This window comes from Moschus berezovskii, chromosome 27, assembly GCF_049115385.1.
Source record: "Moschus berezovskii isolate FMDL1 chromosome 27, NW_MosBer_1.0, whole genome shotgun sequence".
Classification (NCBI taxonomy): domain Eukaryota; kingdom Metazoa; phylum Chordata; class Mammalia; order Artiodactyla; family Moschidae; genus Moschus; species Moschus berezovskii.
In genome coordinates this window covers 28,640,755-28,667,962 of record NC_142486.1, presented here as the reverse complement: position 1 = coordinate 28,667,962, position 27,208 = coordinate 28,640,755, and the positions used below count along the sequence as shown (strand labels likewise).

At 46.6% G+C, this 27,208-nt stretch overlaps 1 protein-coding gene across 1 annotated transcript; it reads right to left on the bottom strand.

The window, feature by feature from the left end:
* Window positions 1–1,239: 1,239 nt before the first annotated feature.
* LOC129545393 (group 10 secretory phospholipase A2-like) lies at window positions 1,240–24,388 on the bottom strand. The gene is made up of 4 exons (XM_088833328.1): window positions 24,310–24,388; window positions 20,408–20,558; window positions 18,740–18,846; window positions 1,240–1,382 (listed from the first exon to the last, which is right to left on the bottom strand). The coding sequence occupies exons 1-4, from the start codon at window positions 24,386–24,388 to the stop codon at window positions 1,240–1,242; spliced, it is 480 nt and encodes a 159-aa protein (XP_088689454.1).
* Between the last annotated feature and the right edge of the window lie 2,820 nt (window positions 24,389–27,208).

Genomic DNA, 27,208 nt, shown 5'->3' with positions numbered 1-27,208 from the left:
TGCTTCAGAGGTGAGTAATACATGTGCTCTGGGGAGGAGTGCAAGGCAGACATAGCCAAGAGCATTTAAACAGGAGAGGCGGGGTGCTCCCTGTTTATCACCTGCAGGAGGAACAGGCATAGCAGAGCGAGGGCCACCCTCTCAGAGCAGGCTCAGGTGTCTCAAAATGAGGCATCTGTTTAAAATACTCAGACCCTTTAATGCAAGAGTTCCATTTCTGCAAATCTCAAGGAATAATAAAAAGGTGGGAGAGGGTAAAGATTCACAAGCATCCTCGTTACATTAGTAATTGATGAGAATAGGAAATACTGCCCATGTCAGAAAGCTAGCAGTCTATAAAATAGTATCTAATAACACTTGGAAATGAAGTTTTCACAGCTTTTTTTAAAGACAGAGAAATGGAAAAAAGCTTGTAAAAGTCATACGGTATGGAGTCTCAATTACATTTTTTTTTAAATCGAGTGAGGTTTTTAAATATTTATTGATTTGGCCACACCATGAAACGTAGCGGATCTTAATTCCCTGATCAGGCATTGAACCCACACCCCCTGCAGTGAAAGCACAGAATCATAACCACTGGACTACCAGGGAATTCCCTCAATTACATTTTTAAAACATTGCCAACAAGACTGATAGGCAGCACACTAAAATGCTAAATGTGGTTATACTGGACTGTGAGAATTAGAGTGGTTTTTTTTCTTTATATATTTTTCTATTTTCTTTTTTTGTTTTTTAGCAATGCTTAGGTACTATTATACTTTTGTAATCAGGAAATAAATTTTAACTGTTAAAGTGAAGTGGGATATAGAAAGAAGACGAGCTAAAAACTACTAGACCTGAACTTCACAAGTTTGGGCAGCATGTGGCTGGCTTGTTTATTGCCCAGAATCTAGACACATGGTAGGTGTTTGCTCTCTTTTGACTACTTGCCATCAGGAGCAGGTTAGAAGATAAGGCTTAGCTCTTTTTCACAAAGGCTGAATGTCAAAAATGGTATCAAACCCAATACAGTCAGAGGTACAGTTGTGGTTTTATTAAACAGGCATGGGACTTTTGACATTAATCAAACTGGAAACCAAACTGACTCTAGCCCAAGTTCCAGGACAGGAGAGAAAGCAAACAACAAGGGTTGCCGCTTTGACAACTTGGCCTCAGCTCCCTTCTGCAAAGAACTGAATGAGGCTGTTGAGCCAACAGGAGTTATATTCCCTTGTGCAAAAACATTTCAAGTCAGGCTAGTCAGTCACACTCGGGTGAATAGTTCCCACACAAGAAATAGGGGTAGAAGAGGTACTTAATGTTGTACTCTGCTCGGGATAAGCAGTAAGCAAACTCCTGGTCACACTTGCACATGAGTTCTTGGCATTTGTCCTCCGTTGGTTCTAGAAGAAGTGGAGAAACTGAAGTTAGAACAGGGATTTGCAGAGACCTGAAGATAAACACAAGGGAAGCTAGTAAAGCTGGAAACAGGAATGGTCATAAACTGCATCCGGGTAACACTGACAGTTCACCACAGTGATCTTCATCGTGACAACTCCCAAGGAAGGTGATATTCAGTCCATTTTACAGAAAACAATTGAAGTCACCAGGGTAATGTTTTCAGAGGAAAAGTCCAAAGTCCATATGCCCTTTTATAAAGCTGCTCCTCTGTATCCGTGTTACACTATTGCATTTGAGGATCCAGTTAGACAAGCAATAGGTGCCTGGGAACCATCCAGGCTTTTTTTTTTTTTTTTTGGAGCCCTGTTCTGTGTGATCTTACTGTGAACTTTCTGAGCAAAGTCCTCCTGTTAAAGGGGACACTATCCACTTTGCAGGTTTATTATGAAGCCTGAGTGAGAAAGCGTATATAAAGTGCCAGCCAGGGGCTTGGCCCTAGGCCTGCACACCATCAATGTTGGTTCCACCTGCACTTCCCTACCTTTTCTCTCCAAGTCTCTTTCAGATGCTCCTTCAAGAAAACAGCTTGTTCCCACAGCCAACATAATACTCAGTGGTGAAAAGCTGAATGGCTTCCCACTGAAATCTGGAACAAGACAAGGATGCCCATTCTCGCCATTCCTATTCAGCGTAGTGTTAGAAGTCCTAGCCATAGCAATCAGTTAAGAAAAAGAAATAAAGTGTATCCAAATTGGAAGAGGTAAAATTGTCATTATATGCAGATGATATGATACCATATTAAAAAAAAAAACAGCTTGTTTTAGGTAACAATTGTATATTCCATCTCTCCCTTCCATCTTGAGCCTACTTTATACAGAGATGCAAAGGCTGCCACCCAAAGATAAATCTCCCTCTACCTTGGGAATTTTGCTGTTACAGAATCATTCCTTTGGCTTGGAAAGATTTTGTGATCTTCAAGTTGTATCTATTAATCTAGAAGATATAGCAGCTCTGGATACGCCACCTGTCTTTGACTATGGGTTTTAATTATTCACAAAATGGGCGGTGGAGGTGGGGGGAGTGGTGGGGGACACCCACTATTAAAACCTTCCAAATCTCTTCCAGAGGCACAGCAAAGCATGAGCTTGGAGGCAGCCAACTCAGCCATGGATATAGATTCTTTGGACACATCACTTCATCTTTCCCAGGCTGCTTCCACAGGGGCCACCTGAGGGTACTACAAGTACCTACTTCTAAGGGCTGTTGGGAGAATGAAAGGAGACTAAGTCAGTAAAATGTAGGGCATACAGCAGGTGCTTATGAGCTGCAGCTGACCTCCTTAAGCTGCCAGCTAATCTTAAAGAGCCCCTCTTAAAATGCACACGTTCCTTAGAGATCCTAGCAAGGTGAAGCATGAGAGTCAGAAAATTCAGCTTCTCTCTCAGGGCAACACTCAGTGAGCTTGGCAGCACCTGGAGTGATGAGCAGGGGCAGGGTTGGGGATGTCAAGCAGGAGACAGGGGTCCTGAGACCCTCTGACTCTGCAATGAGCTGAGCTGATTAAAGGTGTTTATCAGCATGACTGCACACACGGTTTCCCAAACTCAGGCCCATGGCAGCTTCAAGATGATAGCTTTATCTGTGCTCAGTTTCTCAGTCTTGTCTGACCCCTCCTGATCCCCCATGGACTGTAGCCCACCAGGCTCCTCTATCCATGAGATTTTCCATGCAAGAATACTAGTATGAGTTGCCATTTCCTTCTCCAGAGGATCTTCCCGAGCCAAGGTTAATATTCATGTCTCTTGCATTGCAGGCAGATTCTTTACCACTGAGCCACCAGGAATATCTTTAAATCCCCTTTATTTTTAATAGTCAATTATTAAATAAATTATGATTTAATTATATTAAATAGTATTAAATTGCATTAAATAAATCATCACTGACATAAATGGAAAACCAAAATCTTATACCACAAATATATAAAACTGACTAAAAAAAAAGCCAGTGAAGATAAAGTTCTAATATCAAAGTCTAGTTAAATGCTGTTATCCACCTGAAGGCTATGAGCCCCCAGAATGGGGTGTCTTAGTTTTAAAAACTAGAAGATTAGCAAGTGTTTTAAGAGAGGTTTACCCTCTCTAGCAGACAGACCATCATGCAATCGATACTTCCTCCTTGCCTAACTGGAAACATTAACAAAGGGCTGAAAGGGAAAATCCCTCTCACTTAAATTCATTTATTAAGCTTCTCACACTCTGGGAAACTATTGAGAGAGAAGGCAAAACACAAACACCTCCAACTCCAAGAGCCTGTGTTTAAACACTCTGCCTTGGAGGTTCTCTGGCGGTTCAGGGCTTAGGACTCCAAACTTTCACTGCCGTGGGCATAAATTGGATCCCTGGTCAGGGAACTTATATCCCAAGCCATGCTGCATGGTCAGAAAAACAAAACGAAATTTTAAAAAACAACAAAAAATTGCCTTGGTTCAGTTCAGTTCAGTCGCTAAGTTGTGTCCGACTCTTTGCGACCCCATGAATCACAGCACGCCAGGCCTCCCTGTCCATCACCAACTCCCGGAGTTCACTCAAACTCATGTCCATCGAGTCGGTGATGCCATCCAGCCATCTCATTCTCTGTCGTCCCCTTCTCCTCCCTCCCCCAATCCCTCCCAGCATCAGGGTCTTTTCCAGTGAGTCAACTCTTCGCATGAGGTGGCCAAAGTATTGGAGTTTTAGCTTTAGCATCAGTCCCTCCAATGAACACCCAGGATTGACTTCCTTTAGGATGGACTGGTTGGATCTCCTTGCTGTCCAAGGGACTCTCAAGAGTCTTCTCCAGCACCACAGTTCAAAAGCATCAATTCTTCAGCCCTCAGTTTTCTTCACAGTCCAACTTTCACATCCATACATGACCACTAGAAAAACCATAGCCTTGACTAGACGGTTGGTTGACTTGACGGACCTTGGTTGGCAAGGTAATGTCTCTGCTTTTTAATATGCTCTCTAAGTTGGTCATAACTTTCCTTCCAAGGAGTAAATGTCTTTTAAATTCATGGCTGCAATCAGAATCCACAGTGATTTTGGAGCCCAAAAAAATGAAGTCTGACACTGTTTCCACTGTTTCCCCATCTATTTCCCATGAAGTGATGGGACCAGATGCCATGATCTTAGTTTTCTGAATGTTGAGCTTCAAGCCAATTTTTTCACTCTCCTCTTGCACTTTCATCAAGAGGCTTTTGAGTTCCTCTTGACTTTCTGCCATAAGGGTGGTGTCATCTGCATATCTGAGGTTATAGATATTTCTCCCGGTAATCTTGATTCCAGCTTGTGCTTCTTCCAGCCCAGCGTTTCTCATGATGTACTCTGCATATAAGTTAAATAAGCAGGGTGACAATAAACAGCCTTGACGTACTCCTTTTCCTATTTGGAACCAGTCCATTGTTCCATGTCCAGTTCTAACTGTTGCTTTCCTGACCTGCATACAGGTTTCTCAAGGGGCAGGTCAGGTGGTCTGGTATTCCCATCTATTTCAGAATGTTCCACAGTTTATTGTGATCCACACAGTCAAAGGCTTTGGCATAGTCAGTGAAGCAGAAATAGATGTATTTCTGGAACTCTCTTGCTTTTTCCATGATCCAGCGGATGTTGGCAAGTTGATCTCTGCTTCCTCTGCATTTTCTCAAACCAGCTTGAACATCTGCAAGTTAACGGTTCATGTATTGCTGAAGCCTGGCTTGGAGAATTTTGAGCATGACGTTACTAGCGTGTGAGATGAGTGCAAGTGTGCGGTAGTTTGAGCATTCTTTGGCACTGCCTTTCTTTGGGATTGGAATGAAAACTGACCTTTTCCAGTCCTGTGGCCACTGCTGAGTTTTCCAAATTTGCTGGCATATTGAGTGCAGCACTTTCACAGCATCATCTTTTAGGATTTGAAATAGCTCAACTGGAATTCCACCACCTCCACTAGCTTTGTTCGTAGTGATGCTCTCTAAGGCCCACTTGACTTCACATTCCAAGATGTCTGACTCTAGGTGAGTGATCACACCGTCATTATTATCTTGGTCATGAAGATCTTTTTTGTACAGTTCTTCTGTGTATTCTTGCTACCTCTTCTTAAAATCTTCTGCTTCTGTTAGGTCCATACCATTTCTGTCCTTTATCGAGCCCATCTTTGCATGAAATGTTCCCTTGGAATCTCTAATTTTCTTGAAGAGATCTCTTGTTTTTCCTATTCTTCTGTTTCCCTCTATTTCTTTGCATTGATCGCTGAGGAAGGCTCTCTTATCTCTCCTTGCTATTCTTTGGAACTCTGCATTCAGATGCTTATATCTTTCCTTTTCTCCTTTGCTTTTTGCTTCTCTTCTTTTCACAGCTATTTGTAAGGCCTCCTCAGACAGCCATTTTCCTTTTTTGCATTTCTTTTCCATGGGGATGGTCTTGGTCCCTGTCTCCTGTACAACCTCCATCCAGAGTTCATCAGGCAATCTATCTATCAGATCTAGTCCCTTAAATCTGTTTCTCACTTCCACTGTATAATCATAAGGGATTTGATTTAGGTCATATCTGAATGACCTTGGTTATAGTTCACTAAATGGTAACAGAAAAAGTCGAGATGATGGAAGCCTGAGTTAACTGCAGTTACGTGAAGGGCTGGCTCTGTGGTCTCACCCAGTCCTCCCAGGGCAGGGCCACTGGCACCGGAGGTGTGCAGGGCCCTCTGGGGCTCCTGGGCACCAGGCCTTTGTGTTTGTCACTTTTTTGAGTATAGGAAACAGCCTTCCTTCAGCCTCCATGAGTTCTCCATGAGTTCCTCCAACCCCTTCGCTGAGTTCCAATAGGCAGAGTCAAGCAGTTGTTAACTTGGGAAGGGAGGAGATGGGAGACCAGGGAGAAAGAGTCAAGAGCAGCCGTGGGGCAAGGCCCTGTTTTCCTATCAACAGATCCACACAAGAATGACTTGGGGATATTCTGCAGATACTGAAAGGCTTCCTGAATGGTCTAGTGGTTTCCCCTACTTTCTTTAAGTATGAATTTGGCAATAGGAGTTCATGAGACGGGGACGACAGAGAATGAGATGGCTGGATGGCATCAGCGACTCAATGGACATGAGTTTGGGTGAGCTCTGGGAGTTGGTGATGGACAGGGAGGCCTGGCGTGCTGTGATTCACGGGGTCGCGGAGAGTCGGACACGACTGAGCGACTGAACTGAACTGATCTGAGCCACAGTCAGCTCCCGGTGTTGTTTTGCTGACTGTATAGAGCTTCTCCATCTTTGGCTGCAAAGAATATAATCAATCTGATTTTGTTGTTGACCACCTGGTGATGTCCATGTGTAGAGTCTTCTCTTGTGTTTCTGGAAGAGGGTGTTTGCTATGACCAGTGTGTTATCTTGGCAAAACTCTATTAGCCTTACTTTGCCAGCCTTCAGCAATACATGAACCATTAACTTACAGATGTTCAAGCTGGTTTGAGAAAATGCAGAGGAAGCAGAGATCAACTTGCCAACATCCGCTGGATCATGGAAAAAGCAAGAGAGTTCCAGAAATACATCTATTTCTGCTTCACTGACTATGCCAAAGCCTTTGACTGTATGGATCACAATAAACTGTGAAAAATTCTGAAAGAGATACCATACCATCTGACCTGTCTCTTGAGAAACCTGTATACAGGTCAAGAAGCAACAGTTAGAACTGGACATGGAACAACAGACTGGTTCCAAATAGGAAAAGGAGTACGTCAAGGCTGTTTATTGTCACCCTGCTTATTTAACTTATATGCAGAGTACATCATGAGAAACGCTGGGCTGGAAGAAGCACAAGCTGGAATCAAGATTGCCGGGAGAAATATCTATAACCTCAGATATGCAGATGACACCACCCTTATGGCAGAAAGTCAAGAGGAACTCAAAAGCCTCTTGATGAAAGTGCAAGAGGAGAGTGAAAAAATTGGCTTGAAGCTCAACATTCAGAAAACTAAGATCATGGCATCTGGTCCCATCACTTCATGGGAAATAGATGGGGAAACAGTGGAAACAGTGTCAGACTTCATTTTTTCGGGCTCCAAAATCACTGCGGATTCTGATTGCAGCCATGAATTTAAAAGACACTTACTCCTTGGAAGGAAAGTTATGACCAACCTAGATAGCATATTGAAAAGCAGAGACATTACTTTGTCAACAAAGGTCCATCTAGTCAAGGCTATGGTTTTTCCAGTAGTCATGTATGGATGTGAGAGTTGGACTGTGAAGAAAACTGATCGCCAAAGAATTGATGCTTTTGAACTGTGGTATTGGAGAAGACTCTTGAGAGTCCCTTGGACTGCAAGGAGATCCAACCAGTCCATTCTAAAGGAGATCAGTCCTGGGTGTTCATTGGAAGGACTGATGCTAAAGCTAAAACTCCAATACTTTGGCCACCTCATGTGAACAGTTGACTCATTGCAAAAGACCCTGATGCTGGGAGGGATTGGGGGAGGGAGGAGAAGGGGACGACAGAGGATGAGATGGCTGCATGGCATCACCGACTCAGTGGACATGAATTTGAGTGAACTCCAGGAGTTGGTGATGGACAGGGAGGCCTGGAGTGCTGCGATTCATGGGGTCACAAAGAGTCAGACATGACTGCATGACTGAACTGAACTGACCTGAATGGAAAGGCTTCCAGGTGGGGGAAGTTACCAGTAGTATGCTGCCCACAAGTGCATAGGCCTCAGGCTACTTGTACTTGAAGGTTGATGATGTTGACTCCTACTTACCTAACCACCAACCCACCAGAAGATCCTCGAGTTGATCACTGCCTCTTTAGACAATTACTGTAAAACTTCTCACTATCTTCCCAAGTGGGTTTTGAGGGCATAAGCCTGCTCTGTCCCCCACTTAGCCTGACAAAGCAAAAAACCTATCCTTTTCTACTTCGCCCAAAATTCTGCCTCCAAGCTTTGATTCGGCACTGGTATACAGAGAAGCTGAGCTTTCAGCATTAGCACCCCAACCTTACAGAAGAAAAATACAGAGAAGGGGTATAAGGACTGATCCCCAGTTCAGCTCTGCCTGATCCCAGGCCTCCTGGCTTATCTGCCAGAAGGGAATAGGGTGTCAACTCGGGGGACACACCTGCCCTTACAAATTCACGTTTTAAGTCAGGATTTTTAAATCAATCAATTAATATGTCTGCACCAGGTCTTAGTTGCAACATGTGGGATCTAGTTTCCTGACAAGGAATCGAACCCAGGCCACCTTCATTGGGAGTATAGAGTCTTAACCACTGGACCACCAGGGAAGTCTCAAATAGAGCTTTTTTAAAAAAAACATTTTTACTTTATACTGGAGTATAGTTGATTTAATGTTAGTTTCCGGTGTAAAGCAAAGTGACTTAGTTATACATACACATATCTATTCTTTTTATGAAATTAAAAGATGCCTGCCCCTTGGAAGAAAAGCTGTGACAAACCTGGACAGCATATTAAAAGACAAAGACATCACTCTGCCGACAAAGGTCCATATAGTCAAAGTTATGGTTTTTCCAGAGGTCATGTATGGACGTGAGAGCTGGACCATAAAGAAGGCTGAGCACCGAAGAATTGATGCTTTTGAACTGTGGTGCTGGAGAAGACTATTGAGAGTCCCTTGGACTGCAAGGAGATCAAACCAGTCCATCCTAAAGGAAATCAGTCCTGAATATTCATTGGAAGGACTGATGCTAAAGCTAGAACTCCAATACTTTGGTCACCTGATGTAAAGAGCCAACTCATCAGGAAAAGACCCTGATGCTGGGAAAGATTAAGGGCAAGAGGAGAAGGGGGCGACAGAGGATAAGATGGTTGGATGGCATCACTGGCTCAATGGACGTGAGTTTGAGCAAACTCTGGGAGATAGTGAAGGACAGGAAGCCTGGCGTGCTGTAATTCAGTGGGGTTGCAGAAGAGTCAGACACGACTTGGTGACTGAACAACAACAATCTATTCTTTTAATAGAACTTTTTAAAATTACTTAATTTATTTTAATTGGAGGATAATTACAATATTGTGATGGCTTTTGCCATTAATGACATGGGCAGCAACTTACATTTAAGAAAACTTAAGGGGTACAAAACACACTGCTATATTTTTTATTGATTCAGTTCAGTTCGGTTCAGTTCAGTTGTTCAGTCGTAGGCACTCAAAAAAACACAAAACAAGAACAGCACCAGAAAAGTAATCAAATGGAGGTCTGGGTAGTGTCAATGGGAGTTTTATTCCCCACAAAACTTTTGTGGGAAAAGTTATAATTTGAAACTTTTCTACTCTGAGCCATACAGTGCTTTCATCGTGGAAAAGTCATCTCAATTAACTAAATGTGAGGGGCCGCTATTTTGAATTTAGTTTACATTACTTATTAGACTTCAAATATCTATACCACTCAGTGGCAGTTCTGAAAGGAGGTGGCTTGTGGGGTCTTTGTTGGCCGACCACCTCCCTAATCTTCACCAGGCCTCCCTTTAGCACCTCCCCAGCTTCTACAATAAACACAATTTACATTGTTTAAATCCTGGCAGAGTACATACTCCTCCAGGACAAGTCCTTTAACCTCCCTTTCAGGCTGCCCGCCAGCCCTTTCTACATATAAAGGGTGCCTCAAATACACCATCTGACCCTACAATTCTAAGACTCCATGCTGCAAAAGCCTCTCAGAGGCGCACAAAGCCTTATAAACAAGCACGGTCTCTGCAAAATGAAGCACATTGCTGCCACAGACTGGCTATTCTCAGCTGTGGACCGCTGTGTCCCCCACCGGGCTTGTGGCAGTGTCTAGAGACATCTTTGGCTGTCCCAGGTGGCGGGTAGGGGGCTCGCTACTGGCATCTGGATAGCAGAGACCAGGGATGTTACTAAACATCTGCAACGCCCAGGATGGCTCCCACACCAGAGATCCAGCCTCAAGTGTCCACAGTGTCAAGATGGAGACACTCTGCCACAGGTGATTGTCAGGCTTTAAAAGAATGAGGCTGGGGCTTCTCTGGTGGAGACATGAGTTTGATCCCTGGTCTGAGAAGATCCCACAAGCCACGCAGCAACTAAGCCCGTGAGCCACAACTACTGAGCCTGTGCTCTAGAGCCCAAGAGCCATAGCTACTGAGCCCACGCACCCTAGACCCCGTGGTCCGCAATAAAAGAAGGTTTGGCATTGAGAAGGCTGCACACCACAACTAAAGAAAGCCCATGCAGTAACAAAGACCCATCACGGCCAAAAATAAAGAAATAAAATAAATATATATTTAAGAATGAGGCCAACCTAGATGTTCCAAGATGTCCAAGACACAATATTAAGTGGAAAAAAAAAATGATGTATGTAATGTGATCCGATTTTTGTTCTTTTTTTAAAAAAATTATTTATTTTATGTATTTTTGGCTGTGCTGGGTCTTCGTTGCTGTGAGTGGATTTTGGTTGACAAGCTGGGGCTACTCTCTGCTGTGTGCAGGCTTCTCAATGCGGCACCTTCTGTTGTGACTCTCGGGCTCTAGAGCACAGGCTCGATAGTTGTGGGACCCGGGTTGAGCTGCTCCAGGGCACATGGGATCTTCCCAGACCAGGGATTGAACCTGCATCCCCTGCATTGGCAGGTAGATTCTTAACCACTGGACCACCAAGGAAGTCCTGATACTTGTTCTTGTTTGTCTGTTTACACATGCATAAAGCTGGAGGAAAACAACATGCCAAACAACAGAAGCTAGTTAACGCTGGTGGATGGAGCCTAACTTCCTACATTACAATGGTTCTGGAATGTTTTGATTTTCCACAACAAACGTGGATTAGGTTTGAATCAGAAAAGGCAGGTGCATGGATGGACAGACAGACGGATGGACAGATGGACAGACAGATAAAACTAATACGTAAAAATTGGGAAATGAACCAGCTGGTACAGGAGCCAGCACTGTTACCGGTAAAATTTCCATGGGCCACACCTTTGGGGCAACATGACCTGGTGAGCTAGGGACTTCTGAAGAAAGAGCCACTGAAGCTCCAAGGTTGCACTGTTCCCGCAGAGTTGGCTAAAGGACAGCTGTCTAAGGACAGGTGGACTGGCACAAACACTCCAGCCATTTCCCCTTCCCTCCCCCATCCATGGAGGAGTCCCCCCGCTCCACCTTCCACTACCTCCACTACTGTAATCTGTCCAAGGCACTTCTCACCCAGATCCCTGCAACAGCCTCACACGGGGACCTAGTTGCCACCCTTGTCCCCTCCAGCTATATTTCTTGCAGCAACCAGAGTGGTTTGGTTAAAATGTAGATCAGATAGATCATGCTCCTCCTCCTCTGCTCAGGACACTCCCTGGCTCCCCATCTCTCCCAGAGGAAAGCTGCCACCACCTTGCAGGATCCCTGATCCGGGAAGATCTCACATGCTAAGGAGTCTGGGTGCCCTAGAGCCTACCCTCTGCAACAAGAGAAGCCTGTCCACAATGAGAAGCCTGGCTGTCATCATCCTGGCATCATCACCGACCACTCTCTCCCTGGGTGACTCTGCTCCAGCCTCAACCTCCCTCTGTGCTCCTCAAACCACCCAGGCATTTGCCCCTACCTCGGGGCCTTTGCACTGGCTGTTCCCACCACCTCTTCCTATGGCTCCTTCATTCCCCAAGTCTCTGCTTCAATGGCATCTTCTCAATGAGATCTCTCCGACCCCTAGCATTCTAGTGTGAGGATACATTTTGACTGAGGCAAAATTCCCATAATGAAATTTACCATTCAAAAGTCTTTAGTGAATTTGTTACAATATTGCTTCTGTTTTATGTTTGGTTTTTTCACCTCAAGGTATGTGGGGTCTTAGCTCCCCAACCAGGGATCGAACCCACGATCCCTACTTTGGAAGGCAAAATCTTAACCACTGGATGACAAAAGAAGTTCCCGCAAATTACCATTTTAAAGCACACAAGTCGGTGGCATTTAGTACATTGATAACGTTGTACGATCATCACAAAACATTTTTATCACTCTGAAAGAAACCCCATATTTAAGTAACTTCTCACTTCCCCTCTCTGGAATCCCCCCTGGCAACCATTTACATGCTTTCTGTCTCTATGGATTTGCCTATGCTAGAATGTCATATACATGACATCATACAATGTGTGACCTTTTGTGCCTGGCTTCTTTTATGAGCATCATGTTTTCAAAGTTCATCTATGTTGTAGTATGTATAACTAAAGAATCTGCCTGCAATGCAGGAGACTTGGAGTTGATTCCTGGGTCAGGACGATCCCCTGGAGAAGGGAATGGCTACCCATTCCAGTATTCTCATCTGGAGAATTCCATGGACAGAGGAGCCTGGTGGGCTGTAGTCCATGAGGTCGCAGAGTCAGACGTGACTGAGCAACTGACACTTTCGTTTTTCACTCTCATGTATAGTACTTCATTGATTTCTTTTCCAACAAGCACTTATAAGAGCAATTGGCATGGACACTATTTCCTGCTCTCTTTTTCGACCACAGAGCCTTGCTCCTCTGTTTTGCCCATCAGGGAGCCTGGCACAGAGTAGATTCTCAATAACGGTTGTTGGGAGAATATAGAAAAGACATACATCATTTCCAATTCTTGTACAAACCCAGCACCGGAGTTTTATTATTCCCATTTTACAGATAAGGAAAGTGACACTTGAGGGATTCAGTAACTTGTCCAAGGCCACAGATCTGGGAAAGAGTGTTCCAGGATTCCAGCCCAGCATTCCTGACCCAATGTCTGTCCCTCCTCTATGCTCCCCACCTCTCTCTGAGCAAGAAAATCCTTTGAAAAACAAGGCTTGGTCTCACTATTCTATGGCCTCAGAAGCCCAACAGATTCATGTTATTCAAGAATAATAAAAACCTGAAAAGGAAACCTAGCTCCCAAGGGTTAAATTTAAAATAAAGGCCTGCCTGTAAATATTATTGTATGCTTAACATTTTTAAAAAAATATATTTGTCAAGCCCATAAATGGAAAATGGGCCACACCTGTAATTAAGCAAATAGCTAAGTTCAGAATATCTCCAAACAGAATAAGAGAATATTTTTAGCCAAAAAATGCATAATAGATATTTTGGTTCTCTTCATTCGGTTCAGGGAAAGCAGTTCTGTAAATAGGCACAGCCCCACTAGCCGACACACCAATAAGTATTTCACAAATATCATTTTTAGATGGTTGTGTGTGTGTTCGTTCAGTTGTGTCCGACTCTTTGTGACTCCATGGACTATAGCCCACCAGGCTCCTCTGTCTATGGGATTCTCCAGGCAGGAACACTGGAGTGGGTTGCCATTCCCTTCTGCAGAGAATCTTCCCCACCCAGGGATCGATCCCATGTCCCTTGCATCTCCTGCATTGGCAGGCAGGTTCTTTACCATTTGTGCCACCTGGGAAGCCCTTTCACATGGTTAGGGGCAGCAGAACATGCAGGTTGAAGGGAGAAGAGAAAGGTCTTTAACATATTTTCCACTCAAGGTCCACTTCTCCTCTCCACTCACAATGGAAGGGGGCAGTGTGGAAACAGAGACTCTGCCCAGAAGTGGGCTTCTCATCACCAGGTTAAGCAAGTCATTGCTTTCCCTGGGCTTCATTTCCATGCAACTCTAAGTGAGATGGAGGGATGAGATGATGTCTGGGACATTTTCAGTCCTTGGTTGACTAAATCAAGGACTCCATATTAATGTCTCCATATTAACTCAGCTTTGCTCTGTGCCAACTCTTAAGGTAGACTAAGAAGAAATGGCTAAGAGTCTGCATATCTAAGAATATCCTTCTATGTAATCCTTAGTATAGCCTCCTTGCCTCTAGAGCAGACAAAGTCTGCAGAAGCTGGGGTTTCAGTGAAGAATCACACCAGACCCTCAGTTCTCTCAGGTGGAGGCAGTGGGGATCAGAGAGAAGTTCAGATAAGGATGAGGGATGGAGGAGAGAGGAGGGAAGAAAGTAGCAATCTCCATCCAATCTGGATATCACGTTATAAACCCTTTTTTTTCCTCTTTGCAACATCCATCTTCCAGGTAAGAAAACAGGCTCAGAGATGACACCAATCTAAGGGCCAAGTGATTTTCAACAAAAGTACCAAGACAATTTAATGGGGACAAAAGAGTCTCTTCAACAAATGGTGCTGGAACAACTGGAATATCCATTTGCCAAAGAATAAACGTGGATTCCTCCCACCCACCATAGACAAAAACCAACTCAATTAGATCAGTGACCTAAAGTTAAGAGTTCAGTGAAAAAGAATATATAACTGAGTCACTTCACTGTTCAGCAGAAATTAACACAACATTGTAAATCAATAACACTTCAATAAAATTTTAGAAAATAAGAGAGTTCAAACGATAACACTGTTGGAAGAATATGGGGGTAAATCTTCATGACCTTGGATCTGGTGACAAATTCTTAGCTAGGATACCAGAAATGCAATCAACAGAAGACAAAATTGGGGTTTCCCTAGTGGTGCAGTGGTTAAGAATCTGCCTTCCAAAGCAGGGAGGTGAGCGTGATCCCTGGCTGGAGAACTAAGATCCTACATGCTGCAGAGCAACTAAGCCTGCACACCCCAACTAGAGAGACCACGCGCTCCGGAGCCCTAACATCAAACTACTGAGCCTGGGCATTCCGGGGCCCACACGCCACAACTGGGGAAGCCCACTTGCCATAACGGAGACCAGTGCAGCCCCAAAATAAAAAAGGCAAAATTGACAAATCGGGCTTTATCAAAATTAAAACTTTTGTATACCAAAGACATTATCAAGAAAATAAAAAGGCAACAGAATGGTAGGGAAAATTTGCAAAATCACATATATGATAATGAGTCCAGTATCCAGAATAAGAAACTCTCACAATTCAACAATGGTAGGACAAACTACTCAATGAGCAGAAGACTTGAATAGACATTGCTCCAAAGAGGGTGGAAAAATGACCAACCAGCACATGAAAAGAGGTTCAACATCATTAGTCATGAGAAAAAGGCAAATCAGAATCACAATGAGATACACTAATTATCTCCACTAAATAATAAATTAAAAAAGAAAAATAGCAAATGTTGGCAAGGCTGTGGAGAAATACCCTATACATTGTTAATGAGAATGTAAAACAGTGCAGCTCCTATAGCAAAAACTGGTGTGAAAGTGTTAGTCACTCAGTCATGTCTGAATCTTTGCGACCCTATGGACGATAGCCCACCAGGCTCCTCTGTCCATGGAATTCTCCAGGCAAGAATATTGGAGTGGGTAGCTAGCCATTCCCTTCTCCAGTGGATCTTCCTGACCAAAGAATCAAACCCAGATCTCCTGCATTGCAGGCAGATTCTTTACCATCTGAGCCACCAGGGAAGGGTTCCTCAAAAAGTAAAATGGAATGACCAAACAATGCAACAATTCCACTCCTATGTATATGCCCCCAAAGAAATGAAGACAGGTATTCAAACAAATATTTGTTCACAAATGTTCACAGCAGCACTATTCCCAGTAGTTAAAAGGTGGAAATGTAACAGGAGGAAAAGGGGCAGGGCATAACTTCTGAAAGAATGACATAACCCTAGGACACAACATAAACCGATTAGAATCAAATGGGACCAAGATGGCAGCCAAGACTGGACCTTGATCCCCAATCAGCAAGTGACACACCCAGAGGTGCCATGAGAGTTCCAAGGCACTGTCAAAAGACCAAGGAGTGGGCAGTGGACCAAATCCTGGAAATCTCCACCTCGTCCCAAAAATAGTTGGAATAATCCTCCCACTCATTAGCATGTGAAATTACCCAGCCTATAAAAACCAACCACACCACATTTCGCGGCCACACTCACCCTCTGCAATGGCGCACACTCTGGTTGTGGAGTGTGCTTCTCTCTGAATCTGAATAAAACCACTTCCCACCTATTACTTTGTCTCTCACTAAGTTCTTTCTGCAATGAGACATCAAGAACCTGAGCTTCATTAGGTCCTGAAACCAGGTACCATGGTTTTGGCTGGGTTTGAGTCCCAGCCATGTGAGCTCAGTTGGTAAAGAATTCGCCTGCAATGCAGGAGACCCTGGTTTAATTCCTGGGTTGGGAAGATCCCCTGGAGAAGGGATAAGGCTACCCACTCCAGTATTCTTGGGCTTCCCCTGTGGCTCAGCTGGTAAAGAATCCACCTGCAATGCAGGAGACCTGGGTTTGATCCCTAGGTTAGGAAGATCCCCTGGAAAAGGGAATGGCTATCCACTCCAGTATTCTGGCCTGGAGAATTCCATGGACTGTCCATGGGGTTGCAAAGAGTTGGACACAACTGAGCAACTTTCACTTCACTTCACTTCATGTGGGTTCAAGTCCCAAACTGGGTTTTGGCTGAGTTCAAGTCCCAGCATATGGGTTCAAGTCCCAATCTGAGTTAAACAGTTTCAGAAACAATACAATGTCCTACAATGAATGAATGGATAAACAAAATGTAGTACATGCCTACAATGGAATATTATTCAGTCATAGAAAGGAATGAAGTTCAGATACATGCTACAACATGAATGAACCTTGAAAACATGAGGCTAAGTGAAAGAAGTCAGACACAAAAGGCTTATTGTATGACACCATTTATAGGAAATATCTAGAATAGGTAAATCCATAGAGATTGAAAGCAAATCGGTGGTTTCCAGATGCCGGAAAGAGGAGGAACAGGAACTGAGCACTTAACAGGTACGTGATTTTGGGGGGATGTTGATGAAAATGTTTTGGGAACCCCTGGTGGTCCAGTGGTTAACAATCTGCCTGCCACATTACTGGTCCAGGGGATGCCACATGCCATGGAGCAACACAGCCTGAGTCAAACAAATACTGAGCCCACATGGCCTAGAGCCCTGCTCCACAACAAGAAAACCCACTGGAAGGAGAAGCCTGAGAACCACAACTAGAGAGTGGCCCCCACTTGCCATAACTCGAGAAAGCTCGCGAACATCAGAGAAGACCCCGTGCATCCAAAAATAAATTAACAAGAAAATGTATTGGAAATAGAGGTTATGGTTGGAGGACATTGTGAATGCATTAAGTATCACTGAAATGGACACTTTAATATGGTTAATTTTATGTTATGCTTATTCTCAGTTAAAAGTCAAAAGAAAAAAAAAAGTTATGGAGCCCGTTGTTTGTGGGTTTCATTTCTAGCTCCTCAGATAACTTGGAGTCTCACTGCCCAAATCCCAGCCTTATCTACAGCGTGCCTGTACAATTATTCACATCCTGTTTCTTCCCTTGATTTGGCTTTTTAAATGCATGTGAACAGAAATTGTAAATGGAAAACACCATCCATCAGAAGATAATCCTAAAAACAAATACTTCGTTCCTTTTCTTATTGGTTTGTTTTGAAAATCAGTAAGATTGCCCTGAGGGACAAAATATTTTTAACCACAGGTTTATTTTTCTTTCAGCTTTACTGGTAGCTAGTCATGTAAAATGTACAGTGGTATCAGGTTATGTTACAATTATCCTCATTAAATACATGCTGCTTGTGGTTAAAGAGAAGTAATAGATAAATAGATAGATAATAGATGGATAGATATGAAGGATTTTTTAAAGCCAGAATTAAAGAATAGAACTGTTTTTGAATAATGTTACAAGCCAGAAATCTACTCTATCTGTTCAAAAGGACCAGGGAGGGTCCCACAGATGTTTTAGCTAAATTAAAACTGACTTTCTCCTAATTTCACAAAATTAGAAGGATTAAAAGAAAATTGAAAGAGAAATCACTTTCTCTTAGGGGCGTCCAGGGTTACTCAGAACTGTGCTCATGTCCTTCCCTAAATCCTGGGCTCCATGAAATTGTGCCTGGTCTTGCTCATTGGAGGTTCTGTGTTGGGTCATTTCTTCAACAGACCATTAACGACATCTATTAGGCATGAAATGCCATGACATTGTCACTTCATCCTTACCACAGGACAGCTTGATTTCTGCCCCAGTTTACCAGGGAGGAAACTGAGGCCCCAAGAGATCAGGGCTTGGTGACATCACAGAATCTGAATCACAGACCAAGTTGTCAGCCACAGGCCAGGGTCTGCAAACTCAGACATCCCCTGGGGCCTGCAGGGCTAACACAAAGGGGATACATTAGACACAGGCATACTCTTCATTCTGATAAATAAATGGGCTTGCTCACCACTCCCATTTTTCTCAAATCATTCAGCCTTTGGACCTACCTTCTGTTTTCTTAGATTTGATAGAAATATTCCTTTTCCTTAACAAAATCAACAGCACAGGAGAAATGAACTATGGGAGTTGACCCTTGGCCTCAATGTCAGAGAGACAATAGGTCATGGTGGAGACTGGGGCAGATGGGAGAGATGGCCCCACCCACAGCAGGAAGCCCCTCTATGCTCTAGCCAATGGCTGCTGCTAGGTGTTATGTTGGGAACTCACCACACATAACAGTCTGATTGACACAATTCCAGGAGTAGGGCTGCAACTTGGGATGGCAGCCAGAGTTCTCGGCATGTGTATAGCAGCAGTCGTGCGCATGACAGCACCTGTGGATAGCAGACAGACAGACCAAGGGGTGAGTGAGAGCAAGGATGGTCCCTTGGCCATCCTCCTGTGCCATAACTTCAGGAGGATGAGGACCCACAGGGGAGAGCAACTTCTGGTCCAGGCTTCATCCCTGAGAATCCCCGTCCTGGGAATTAATTCCACTGACCTCAGTGTGTCTTGCCCTACCTCTGTTTCCCCGCTATGCTCAAGTCTGGCCCTTGCCTGCCTCAGTCTCTGAGCCTCTGAGCTCCAGCCACGCTGTTCCCTTCCAGCCATACATACCCTCCCTGCCTCCTGACTTTGCCCCCAATCTGCCTCTGCCTGGGAGAATTTCCTGCCCACTCTTCCTGCTCAAGGTCTCAGCCCAAGCACCAGCCCCCAACCCCAGGATGGGGGAGGCAGACAAATCTCCAGATGCTGTGGGCATGATGAGAAACACTAGGATGCAGGAGATGGGATTCTGGGAGCCAGAGGGGATTCCAGATCCAGCTAGGCTTCAGAGAAGACTTCTGAGAGTGGGTGATGCCTGGGGGGGTTACACCTGGAAGGATGTGCAGGAGCCAGACAACCAGAGTGTGGGAGGAAGGGCAGGACCCACGGCAGGAGCCTTGGCAGCACAAGGCTGGATAGAGACCTGTTACTGACAACTACATCCTCCAAGATCTAGAAGAGACAATCAACATTTTGCCCCCTAACCACTCTGGAAATGGATGAGTGGCTGTGGGACCTGGTCTGTAAAATAGAGATCAGCATCAAATGGCCATGGCTGTGATGGCAAATGAGAGGAGGTCGTGGCAAGGTCTAAGCCCACAGCCTGGCACAGAACAGGCCCTTCTCACCCAGTAGCAGAAGTCAGCGATCAGGGGCATGAATCCAGCCAGGCCACCTGGGCTCAAATCCCAGCCCCTAGTCCTCAGTCTGTATGTGGGCCTAGACAAGTTGATTTCTCTGGGCCTCAGTTTTCTTATCTCTGAAATGGGGTTGTTGTGAGAACTCAATGGAGAAGGCAATGGCAAGCCACTCCAGTACTCTTGCCTAGAAAATCCCATGGATGGAGGAGCCTGGTAGGCTGCAGTCCGTGGGGTCGCTAAGGGTTGGACACAACTGAGTGACTTCACTTTCACTTTTCACTTTCACACATTGGAGAAGGAAATGGCAACCCACTCCAGTGTTCTTGCTTGGAGAATCCCAGGGATGGGGGAGCCTGGTGGGCTTCCGTCTATGGGGTCACACAGAGTCGGATACGACTGAAGTGACTTAGCAGCAGCAGCAGCAGTGAGAACTCAAAGGGGCTCTCAGGAGAGTCCTGGTGTATATTAAGTCTGATCAGTGATATATGATTTTTTTTTCAGCCAAAGTAATCACCCCGCAGCCAGACTGGGGGGCAGCTGGCACCAAGGTCTGGCCTCATGGGCATGTTGCCCGGGAGACCTTTTGCCTGCAAGGAGCACCATTTGCTGGCGGCTTTGTATCTAAAACCCAACCTCAGTTTTGGGTATTTCCTCATAAGCCTTAACCACCCCAGGCGGTGGGGATCTTAAGTTCCCAGCATGCACTCACCAGTCAATGTCATCCTGGGGCTGGCCATGGCCCCCCAGACCACAAAAGCAGCCGTATTTCACGTAGACCAAGGCAGGGCGAGGGCCAACACAGTCAATAGTCCCAGCCAGTCCTATGAGCCCACGTCGGTGCACGTGTGACCTCTGGGGAGCTGGGGGTGGGGGAGGGAGATACAGTTAGAGGCTGCAGGTGGGGGCTGTCCTGGCCTGGGGACGGGCACTAGCCTGAAAAGTGTCTGGATGGCTCGTTCAGTCGCTCAGTTGTGTCCGACTCTTTGCGACCCCGTGGACTGCAGCACACCAGGCTTCCCTGTCCTTCACTGTCTCCCGGAGCTCCTTCAAACTCATGTCCATTGAGTCGATGATGCTCTCCAACCACCTCACCCTCTGGATGACTATCTCAGGGTTGAATCCTGCTTCTCCTTCTTCCTAGCTGTGTGACCTTGGACCACTCAACCTCTCTGTGCCTTGGTTTCCTCATCTTAAAACAGGGGAATAAGGGGACCTCACTCCCTAGAATGGAATGAGATCATGCGTGTAAATTACAAGCACACAATGAGCTCTAACTATTATTACCAATACCTTCAAGGCTGCCGTGAAGGAGAAAACAGGTCCCAGAGCCACGACATCTGATAAAAAAATCATACCCCTAGGCCCTTGCACTGGCTGGTCCCTCTTCCTGGAATGCCCACATTCTCAATCCTTTGCCTATGTCAACTTCAGACACAGTTGGATTGTGGGTTGTGCATCAAATGTCTGTCCAGTTGCCTGTCCTGGGCACTGGACATCAGAGATGAACCAAACAGGGTCCCTGCCATTTCCACAGGGACCTCCCCCACCCCCTCACCAATGCCTTCCAGATTCTTTGCATCACCTCTTATTTTCACTGCTGGGGCACAGCTTCCTGCCACACAGGGAGGCCCTGTGACCCCATCCCAGCCATTTGTCTGGATCTTCATGTTGCTGTGGCCCATAGCAGGACACAGTTGGTGCAATCAGAACCCCTGCATCTCACATGGGAGAAAGAGGAGCCTCAGATGGGAAGTACAACCCCTACAGTCACGGGGCGGGTGGGGGGGTGGCACTTCTGACTCCCAATCCAGTGGTTCCTCCTCACCCAATAGCAGCAGGAGAGGGAGCCCTGGGGTGACAGAGGTAAGGGGCATCGAGGAGTCCATTGCTCGTGGTCAGGGGCGGTCAAACCCACTGCGGCTGGGCATCAGAGATTCCCAGAGCCACTGCTCCTTCTGGTGAGGTCCAAGAGTCTACTCTGGTGTTTGGTCAAAAACCACAATCAGGGACTTCCCTGGAGGTCTAGTGGTTAAGACATTGTGCTTCCAGTGCAGGGGCAGGGGTTCAATCACTGGTCAGGGAACTAAGATCTCACATGCTGCACACAGTCAACAAGTAGAAAACACACACACACAATCAGAGCCACAGCACGGAGAAGCTATCACTTGAACTTCACCTGGCACCAGGCACCGTGTTCCCCAATCTACAGACAACAGCTGTTGTCAATCTCTTTTTCTTGTGGGCTCCCATATACAGATGGAGAGACTGAGGCTAGGAGAGGCCAAAGGACCCATCCTATGTCCCAGCGCGGGTGAACTGCTGAACAGAAACTTGTTCCCATGTTGGCCTGAGCCCTGGGAGCTCACTCTCCACCCATGGCTCCAGGACTGAGAATCCAGAGTTTCATGGTGTCTTTAACCATCTCCCCTTCACATTTGTAAAATCTAGAACAAGATTTTATCATGCTAACTTTTCTTTGAAGAATCCAGGTCAAAATTCAAATTCAATTTTTTTTGTCGTTGTTGGGTTGATTTTTTTTTGGTTTTGTTTGGCCGCAAGGCACAGTATGTGGGATCTTAGTTCCCTGACCAGGGATTGAACCAGGACCACTTCAGTGGAAACTCAGTCTTTCTTAATCACTGGGAAGTCAGGAAATCCCCTCAATTTTCTTTTCTCTCAGTGGAAAAAGGATCATATTCATCTAGGGGAATAGAGATAAACTAAATAGAAACAAAACGTAAAAACGAGTTTAGAGTTAAAAGTTTTGCCCTTCTCTCTAGGTGACCAGCCCTCACCCTCACAAGACTTGCCCAGGTTCCCACATCTCTGCCTGAAACCTCCCCAGGCTCCCAATCCCCTCCAGGTAAAGCTCATGGTCCTCACTGAGCCAGAGGCCCTGCAGAAGCCCACCCTCTCACCCCCCTGGCACCCTCTCTCATCATTTCCTATTCCTCCAATTAAACTTCCCATCACACAGTCACATACACCCTGTATAACAAATGCCCTGACCCCATCTTCACCTAGCTCACTCATCACCTCCTTCTAGAATCTGCCTCCCTGCCATGTGACCACAGGGGCCCTTGTCACCCTGTGCTACTCTCTGCTCACAGCAATGACCCTCCAGCCTGGAAAGATCTCTGCCCTAGGAGCCCCAGATCCCCTGGCATGAGTAGGCTTTCAGAAAAGGTCCTTTGACCCCTGAATCCACCAAGGCCCATGAAACACTTCCAGTCTAAGCACATCTGGGGACTTCCTGGTGGTCCAGTGGGTACGATTCTTTGCTTTCACTGCAGGGGACATGGTTTGATTCCCTGGCTGGGGATTTAAGAATCCGCCAAAAACAAATAAAAACTTTAAAAAAAAATAAATAACATCTGAAAAGACCCCCGTTCCAAACCCACACCCCAAAGCTGCCCCCAGAGGTCCCCCTGACTCAACCCCGACTCTGGCATCTCAGGGTCCGGGGCTCAGCCTTAGGGAGAACCTGAGCATGGGTGGATGCCCAGCGCTGGGTTTGTAACCAAGGCAAACACTCCCTCTATGCCAACTTGGGTGGGGAAGGTCATTCTGGGGGCTGTTTGCTCTGTCTGCCCACAACAGCCTCTACTGGGAGTGCCAAGGCTGCCCAGGCTTCCTATGGGCCTGAGGGTGTGCGTGTGTGTGTGTGCGTGTGATGTGCACATGTGATTCTGTGTGTGTGCTTCTGTGTGTGTGTGTGCTCAAATGGATCTGTCTCAGTATCCCTGAGTGTGTGTGTGTGTGTGTCCGCCTCCACGTGTCTTTGCCTGTGTCTGTGTGTGAGTCTGAGGAGAGTAAGGCAACCCACTCCAGTATTCTTGCCTGGAGAATCCCATGGACAGAAGAGCCTGGCGGGCTACAGTCCTTGGGGTCACAAAGAGTCGGACACGACTGAAGTGACTGAGCATGCATGCAGCATGTGTGTGAGGCCATCCGTGAGCCCAACACCTGTGTGCCCAGATGTTGCTGGTTGTGTACTATGCCTGTGTGTCTCCGAGCTTGTGATGACCATATATTTCCCTGTGGTATCCGTGTATCTAGAGATGGGAGGTTGCCGAGGGGACCTCTCTAAGGGTGAGGTCCAGGAGTGGGTGAGAAGGAGACTTCACCTTCTTCCCTGGCTCCAGGTAGGGTTAGGCCCCTTCTCCCCTTGTTCCTTCCAACCTCTGGCGTCTCCCTGGTGGTCCCACTGCAGATCCCAGGGACAGGCGGAGAGAAGGGTGGGTTCACAGGATCCGATCACTGGAGAGGGTGACAGAGGAGATGCCTGGGGAGGACATAGAGCCCCCCTGGAGAAGGTTTCAGGGTCCCTGGAAGGGGTGAATGAGGCAGGGGCTTTTGGGGAAGAGGTGGAGGTGTTGTGGCGGCGGCGGGGGTGGGGGCGCACACAGGACTCCCAGGAAGCCAGGAAGCAAAGTGCAGGTGAGATACACAAGGGAAGGCCGGGGACTGTAGGGCTCCTGGGTTCCCTGGAAGGGCTGGGGAGTTGGAGTTCTTGCGGATGGGTGGGGAGGCAGGATTCCATCCAGGGGAGAACTGAAGGAGCCCCAGGAAGCCCTGGGTCCTAGGATGGGAGCTCGTCCCTTCACTCACCTGCTCTGAGCCCGGGTCCAGATCCCAAGAGCAGCAGCAGCAACAGCCCTACCGTCGGGCACAAAGGCAGCGGAGCCATCGGACCCGTCGGCTGCAGGCAAGTGTGGAGCGCTCTGGCGGGCCAGTGTAGTCACCGGGCGGGCCCGAACCCCCTCCCCACGCCCCGCCCGGCCGCGCCCGCCCCGCCCCCGGCCTCCCTCTCGGCAGCGCCCGGGCGGAGCCGCAGGGGCCGCAGGGCCGGGGGAGGCGCCCGCAGCCCATCGCGACCTCTGCGTCTCGGTCATCGGATGGGCGCCCGGCCCACAGGGAGAATCCGGCCCGGGCTTAGCGGAGAGTTACCGGGGAAGGCGTTTAGCGCGCGTCGGGGCGCGGAGCCCCTCGGCGCTCGGTCGCTGTTATCATCACCTGCGAGCCCCGCCCCTCCCGGACCTCACCTGGGCGTCCGACGGGAGGAAACGTAGGGCAAGGGGAGGGACTGGAAGGATCTTAACAACTTCGGGTGTCCCCAAAGCTTGGCCTCCCTGTCCTTGTCCCTTGTTCCTGCAATCCACTACCCACCGCCAGTTGGAAACGGAGGGAAGCCAAGACTTGCTCAAGGTCACAGAGTGACTTCTGGTTTAAAAAAAAAAAAGGCCGAGGAACAGCGGCGGGAACGGGGAGCCAGGCTGCAGCTGCTTCTCAGCAAGCCCCCCACCCCCGCTCCCTCCCGTCCCCAGGCTCTTCATCTGGTGGGGGGCATCAAGTCCTCCCAGGGGCCTCGCGAGGCCGAAAGAGGCACACAGCGGGTGCTCCGTGTCGAAAATAGATGGCACCCATCTGTTCCCCTTTGTTCCCGGTGATAGCCCTCCCCAATTAAATTAGTCATGACTGGTTCTGAGAGCGGAACCCCTCCCCAAGCCCTCGGAAAAATAGTGGCAACTAAGGTGACCTCGCGTCTCACCTACTAAGGACGTCGGGTGCACGATTTTACTTCAGGCCCTGATGTCCTCATTTTCACAAGAAGAAAGTGAAGCTCAGAGAAGCTAAGAACCAAGAAGTCCGGGAGCCCAGGCTCACATTTATTTCTACCTGGTGCCAAACCCCTGTCTGCCTGCTTCGAGGAAAACCTGAGCCTCCTGGCATCCCCCTGCCATACTCTGAGGTCACTCTCCCCTTGCTTTGAGGAGTGAGCTTCTCAAAGCAAAACCGAAGTCTCTTCTCTTGAACACCCAGCACTGGCCTGCCTGGCAAAAAACAGGTATCCAGTTAAGGCTTGTCCAAACAGATTATGGGTTTCAGACTCTCCAAAACATGGGATAAAAAACATTTTCTTTCTTCTGAAGGTCTTCATGGGCAATGGGGAATGAAATATCCCACATAAATCTAGGGAAAAAGACTTCGGCTTTCAAGGAGCTTCGCAATCAACATGCCTGGAGGAAAACTCATCTATACTGTTAAAAGTGTTAGTGGCTCAGTCGTGTCCAGCTCTTTCCTATCATGTGGACTGTAGCTTGACAGGCTCCTCTGTCCATGGGACTTCCCAAGCAAGAGTACTGGAGTGGGTTGCCATTTCCTCCTCCAGGGATCTTCCGGACCCAGGAATCCAACCTGGGTCTCCTGCATTGCAGGCAGGTTCTTTACCAGATATCTGTGCTAGGTCCATTATAATTGAGAAATTAGGGAATCTGCTTTCAATATTGGAACTTTTGCACCTCAGACTCCACTGCTTTAACTGGTTATCCTCAATATCTGCAAAGCTCATTTTGCAAAACAGTTTGTTTCCAATTATGTTAAATAACTGGAGTATCAAGACCATCACCAAATACGTGAGTGAGTGAACGTTGCTCAGTCCAGTCTGACTCTTTGCGACTATATAGCCCATGGAATTCTCTGGATCAGAATACTGGAGTAGGTAGCCTTTCCCTTCTTCAGGGGATCTTCCCAACCCAGGGATTGAAGCCAGGTCTCCCGCATCACAAATGGATTCTTTACCAGCTGAGCTACAAGGGAAGCTCCATCACCAAATATACTAAAGACCTACTCTCTCCTTAATTAACATATTTAAAGTAACTTAAATTAAAAGACATTTGCTCCTTGGAAGAAAAGCTATGACCAACTTAGATAGCATACTAAAAACTAGAGACATTACTTTGCCAACAAAAGTCCATCTAGTCAAAGCTATGGTTTTTCCAGTAGTCATGTATGGATGTGAGAGTTGGACTATAAAGAAAGCTGAGCGCTGAAGAATTGATGCTTTTGAACTGTGGTGTTGGAGAAGACTCTTGAGAGTCACTTGGATTGCAAGGAGATCCAACCAATCTATCATAAAGGAAATCAGTCCTGAATATTCATTGGAAGGACTGATGCTGAAGCTGAAACACCAATACTTTGGCCACCTCATTAGAAGAACTGACTCATTAGAAAAGACCCTGATGCTGGGAAATATTGAAGGAGGGAGGAGAAGGGGACAACAGAGGATGAGATAGTTGGATGGCATCACCGACTCGATGGACCAGAGTTTGAGTAAGCTCCAGGAGTTGGTGATGGACAGGAAAGCCTGGTGTGCTGCAGTCCATGGGGTTGCAAAGAGTCAGACTCAACTGAGCAACTGAACTGAACTGAAATTACAAGTCTGGTCCAGAGGTGCCTCCACTGAATATGCTGAGTGAGAGGGAATATGCCACAACGTGAATGGAACCAAATCATCTCATTTCCTAAGGGTGAGTTAAGCATATTAATTAACTGTGATCTAGAGTTGGTCTCGGCCTTCCCTGGTGGCTCACTACTAAGCAGGAGACAAGGTTAGATCCCTGGGTCAGGAAGATCCCCTGGAGAAGGAAACAGCAACCCACTCCAGTATTCTTGCCTGGGAAATCCCATGAGGGAGAAGTCTGGTATGCTACAGTCCATGGTGTTGCAA

Coding starts and splice junctions, on each gene's coding strand:
- LOC129545393 (XM_088833328.1), bottom strand. CDS start 24,388: ATGGCTCCGCTGCCTTTGTGCCCGACGGTAGGGCTGTTGCTGCTGCTG. Junction 20,559..24,309: donor TGGACCCGGGCTCAGAGCAG/GTGAGTGAAGGG, acceptor CCCCACCCCCAG/CTCCCCAGAGGTCACACGTG. Junction 18,847..20,407: donor CCCCAGGATGACATTGACTG/GTGAGTGCATGC, acceptor TGCTATCCACAG/GTGCTGTCATGCGCACGACT.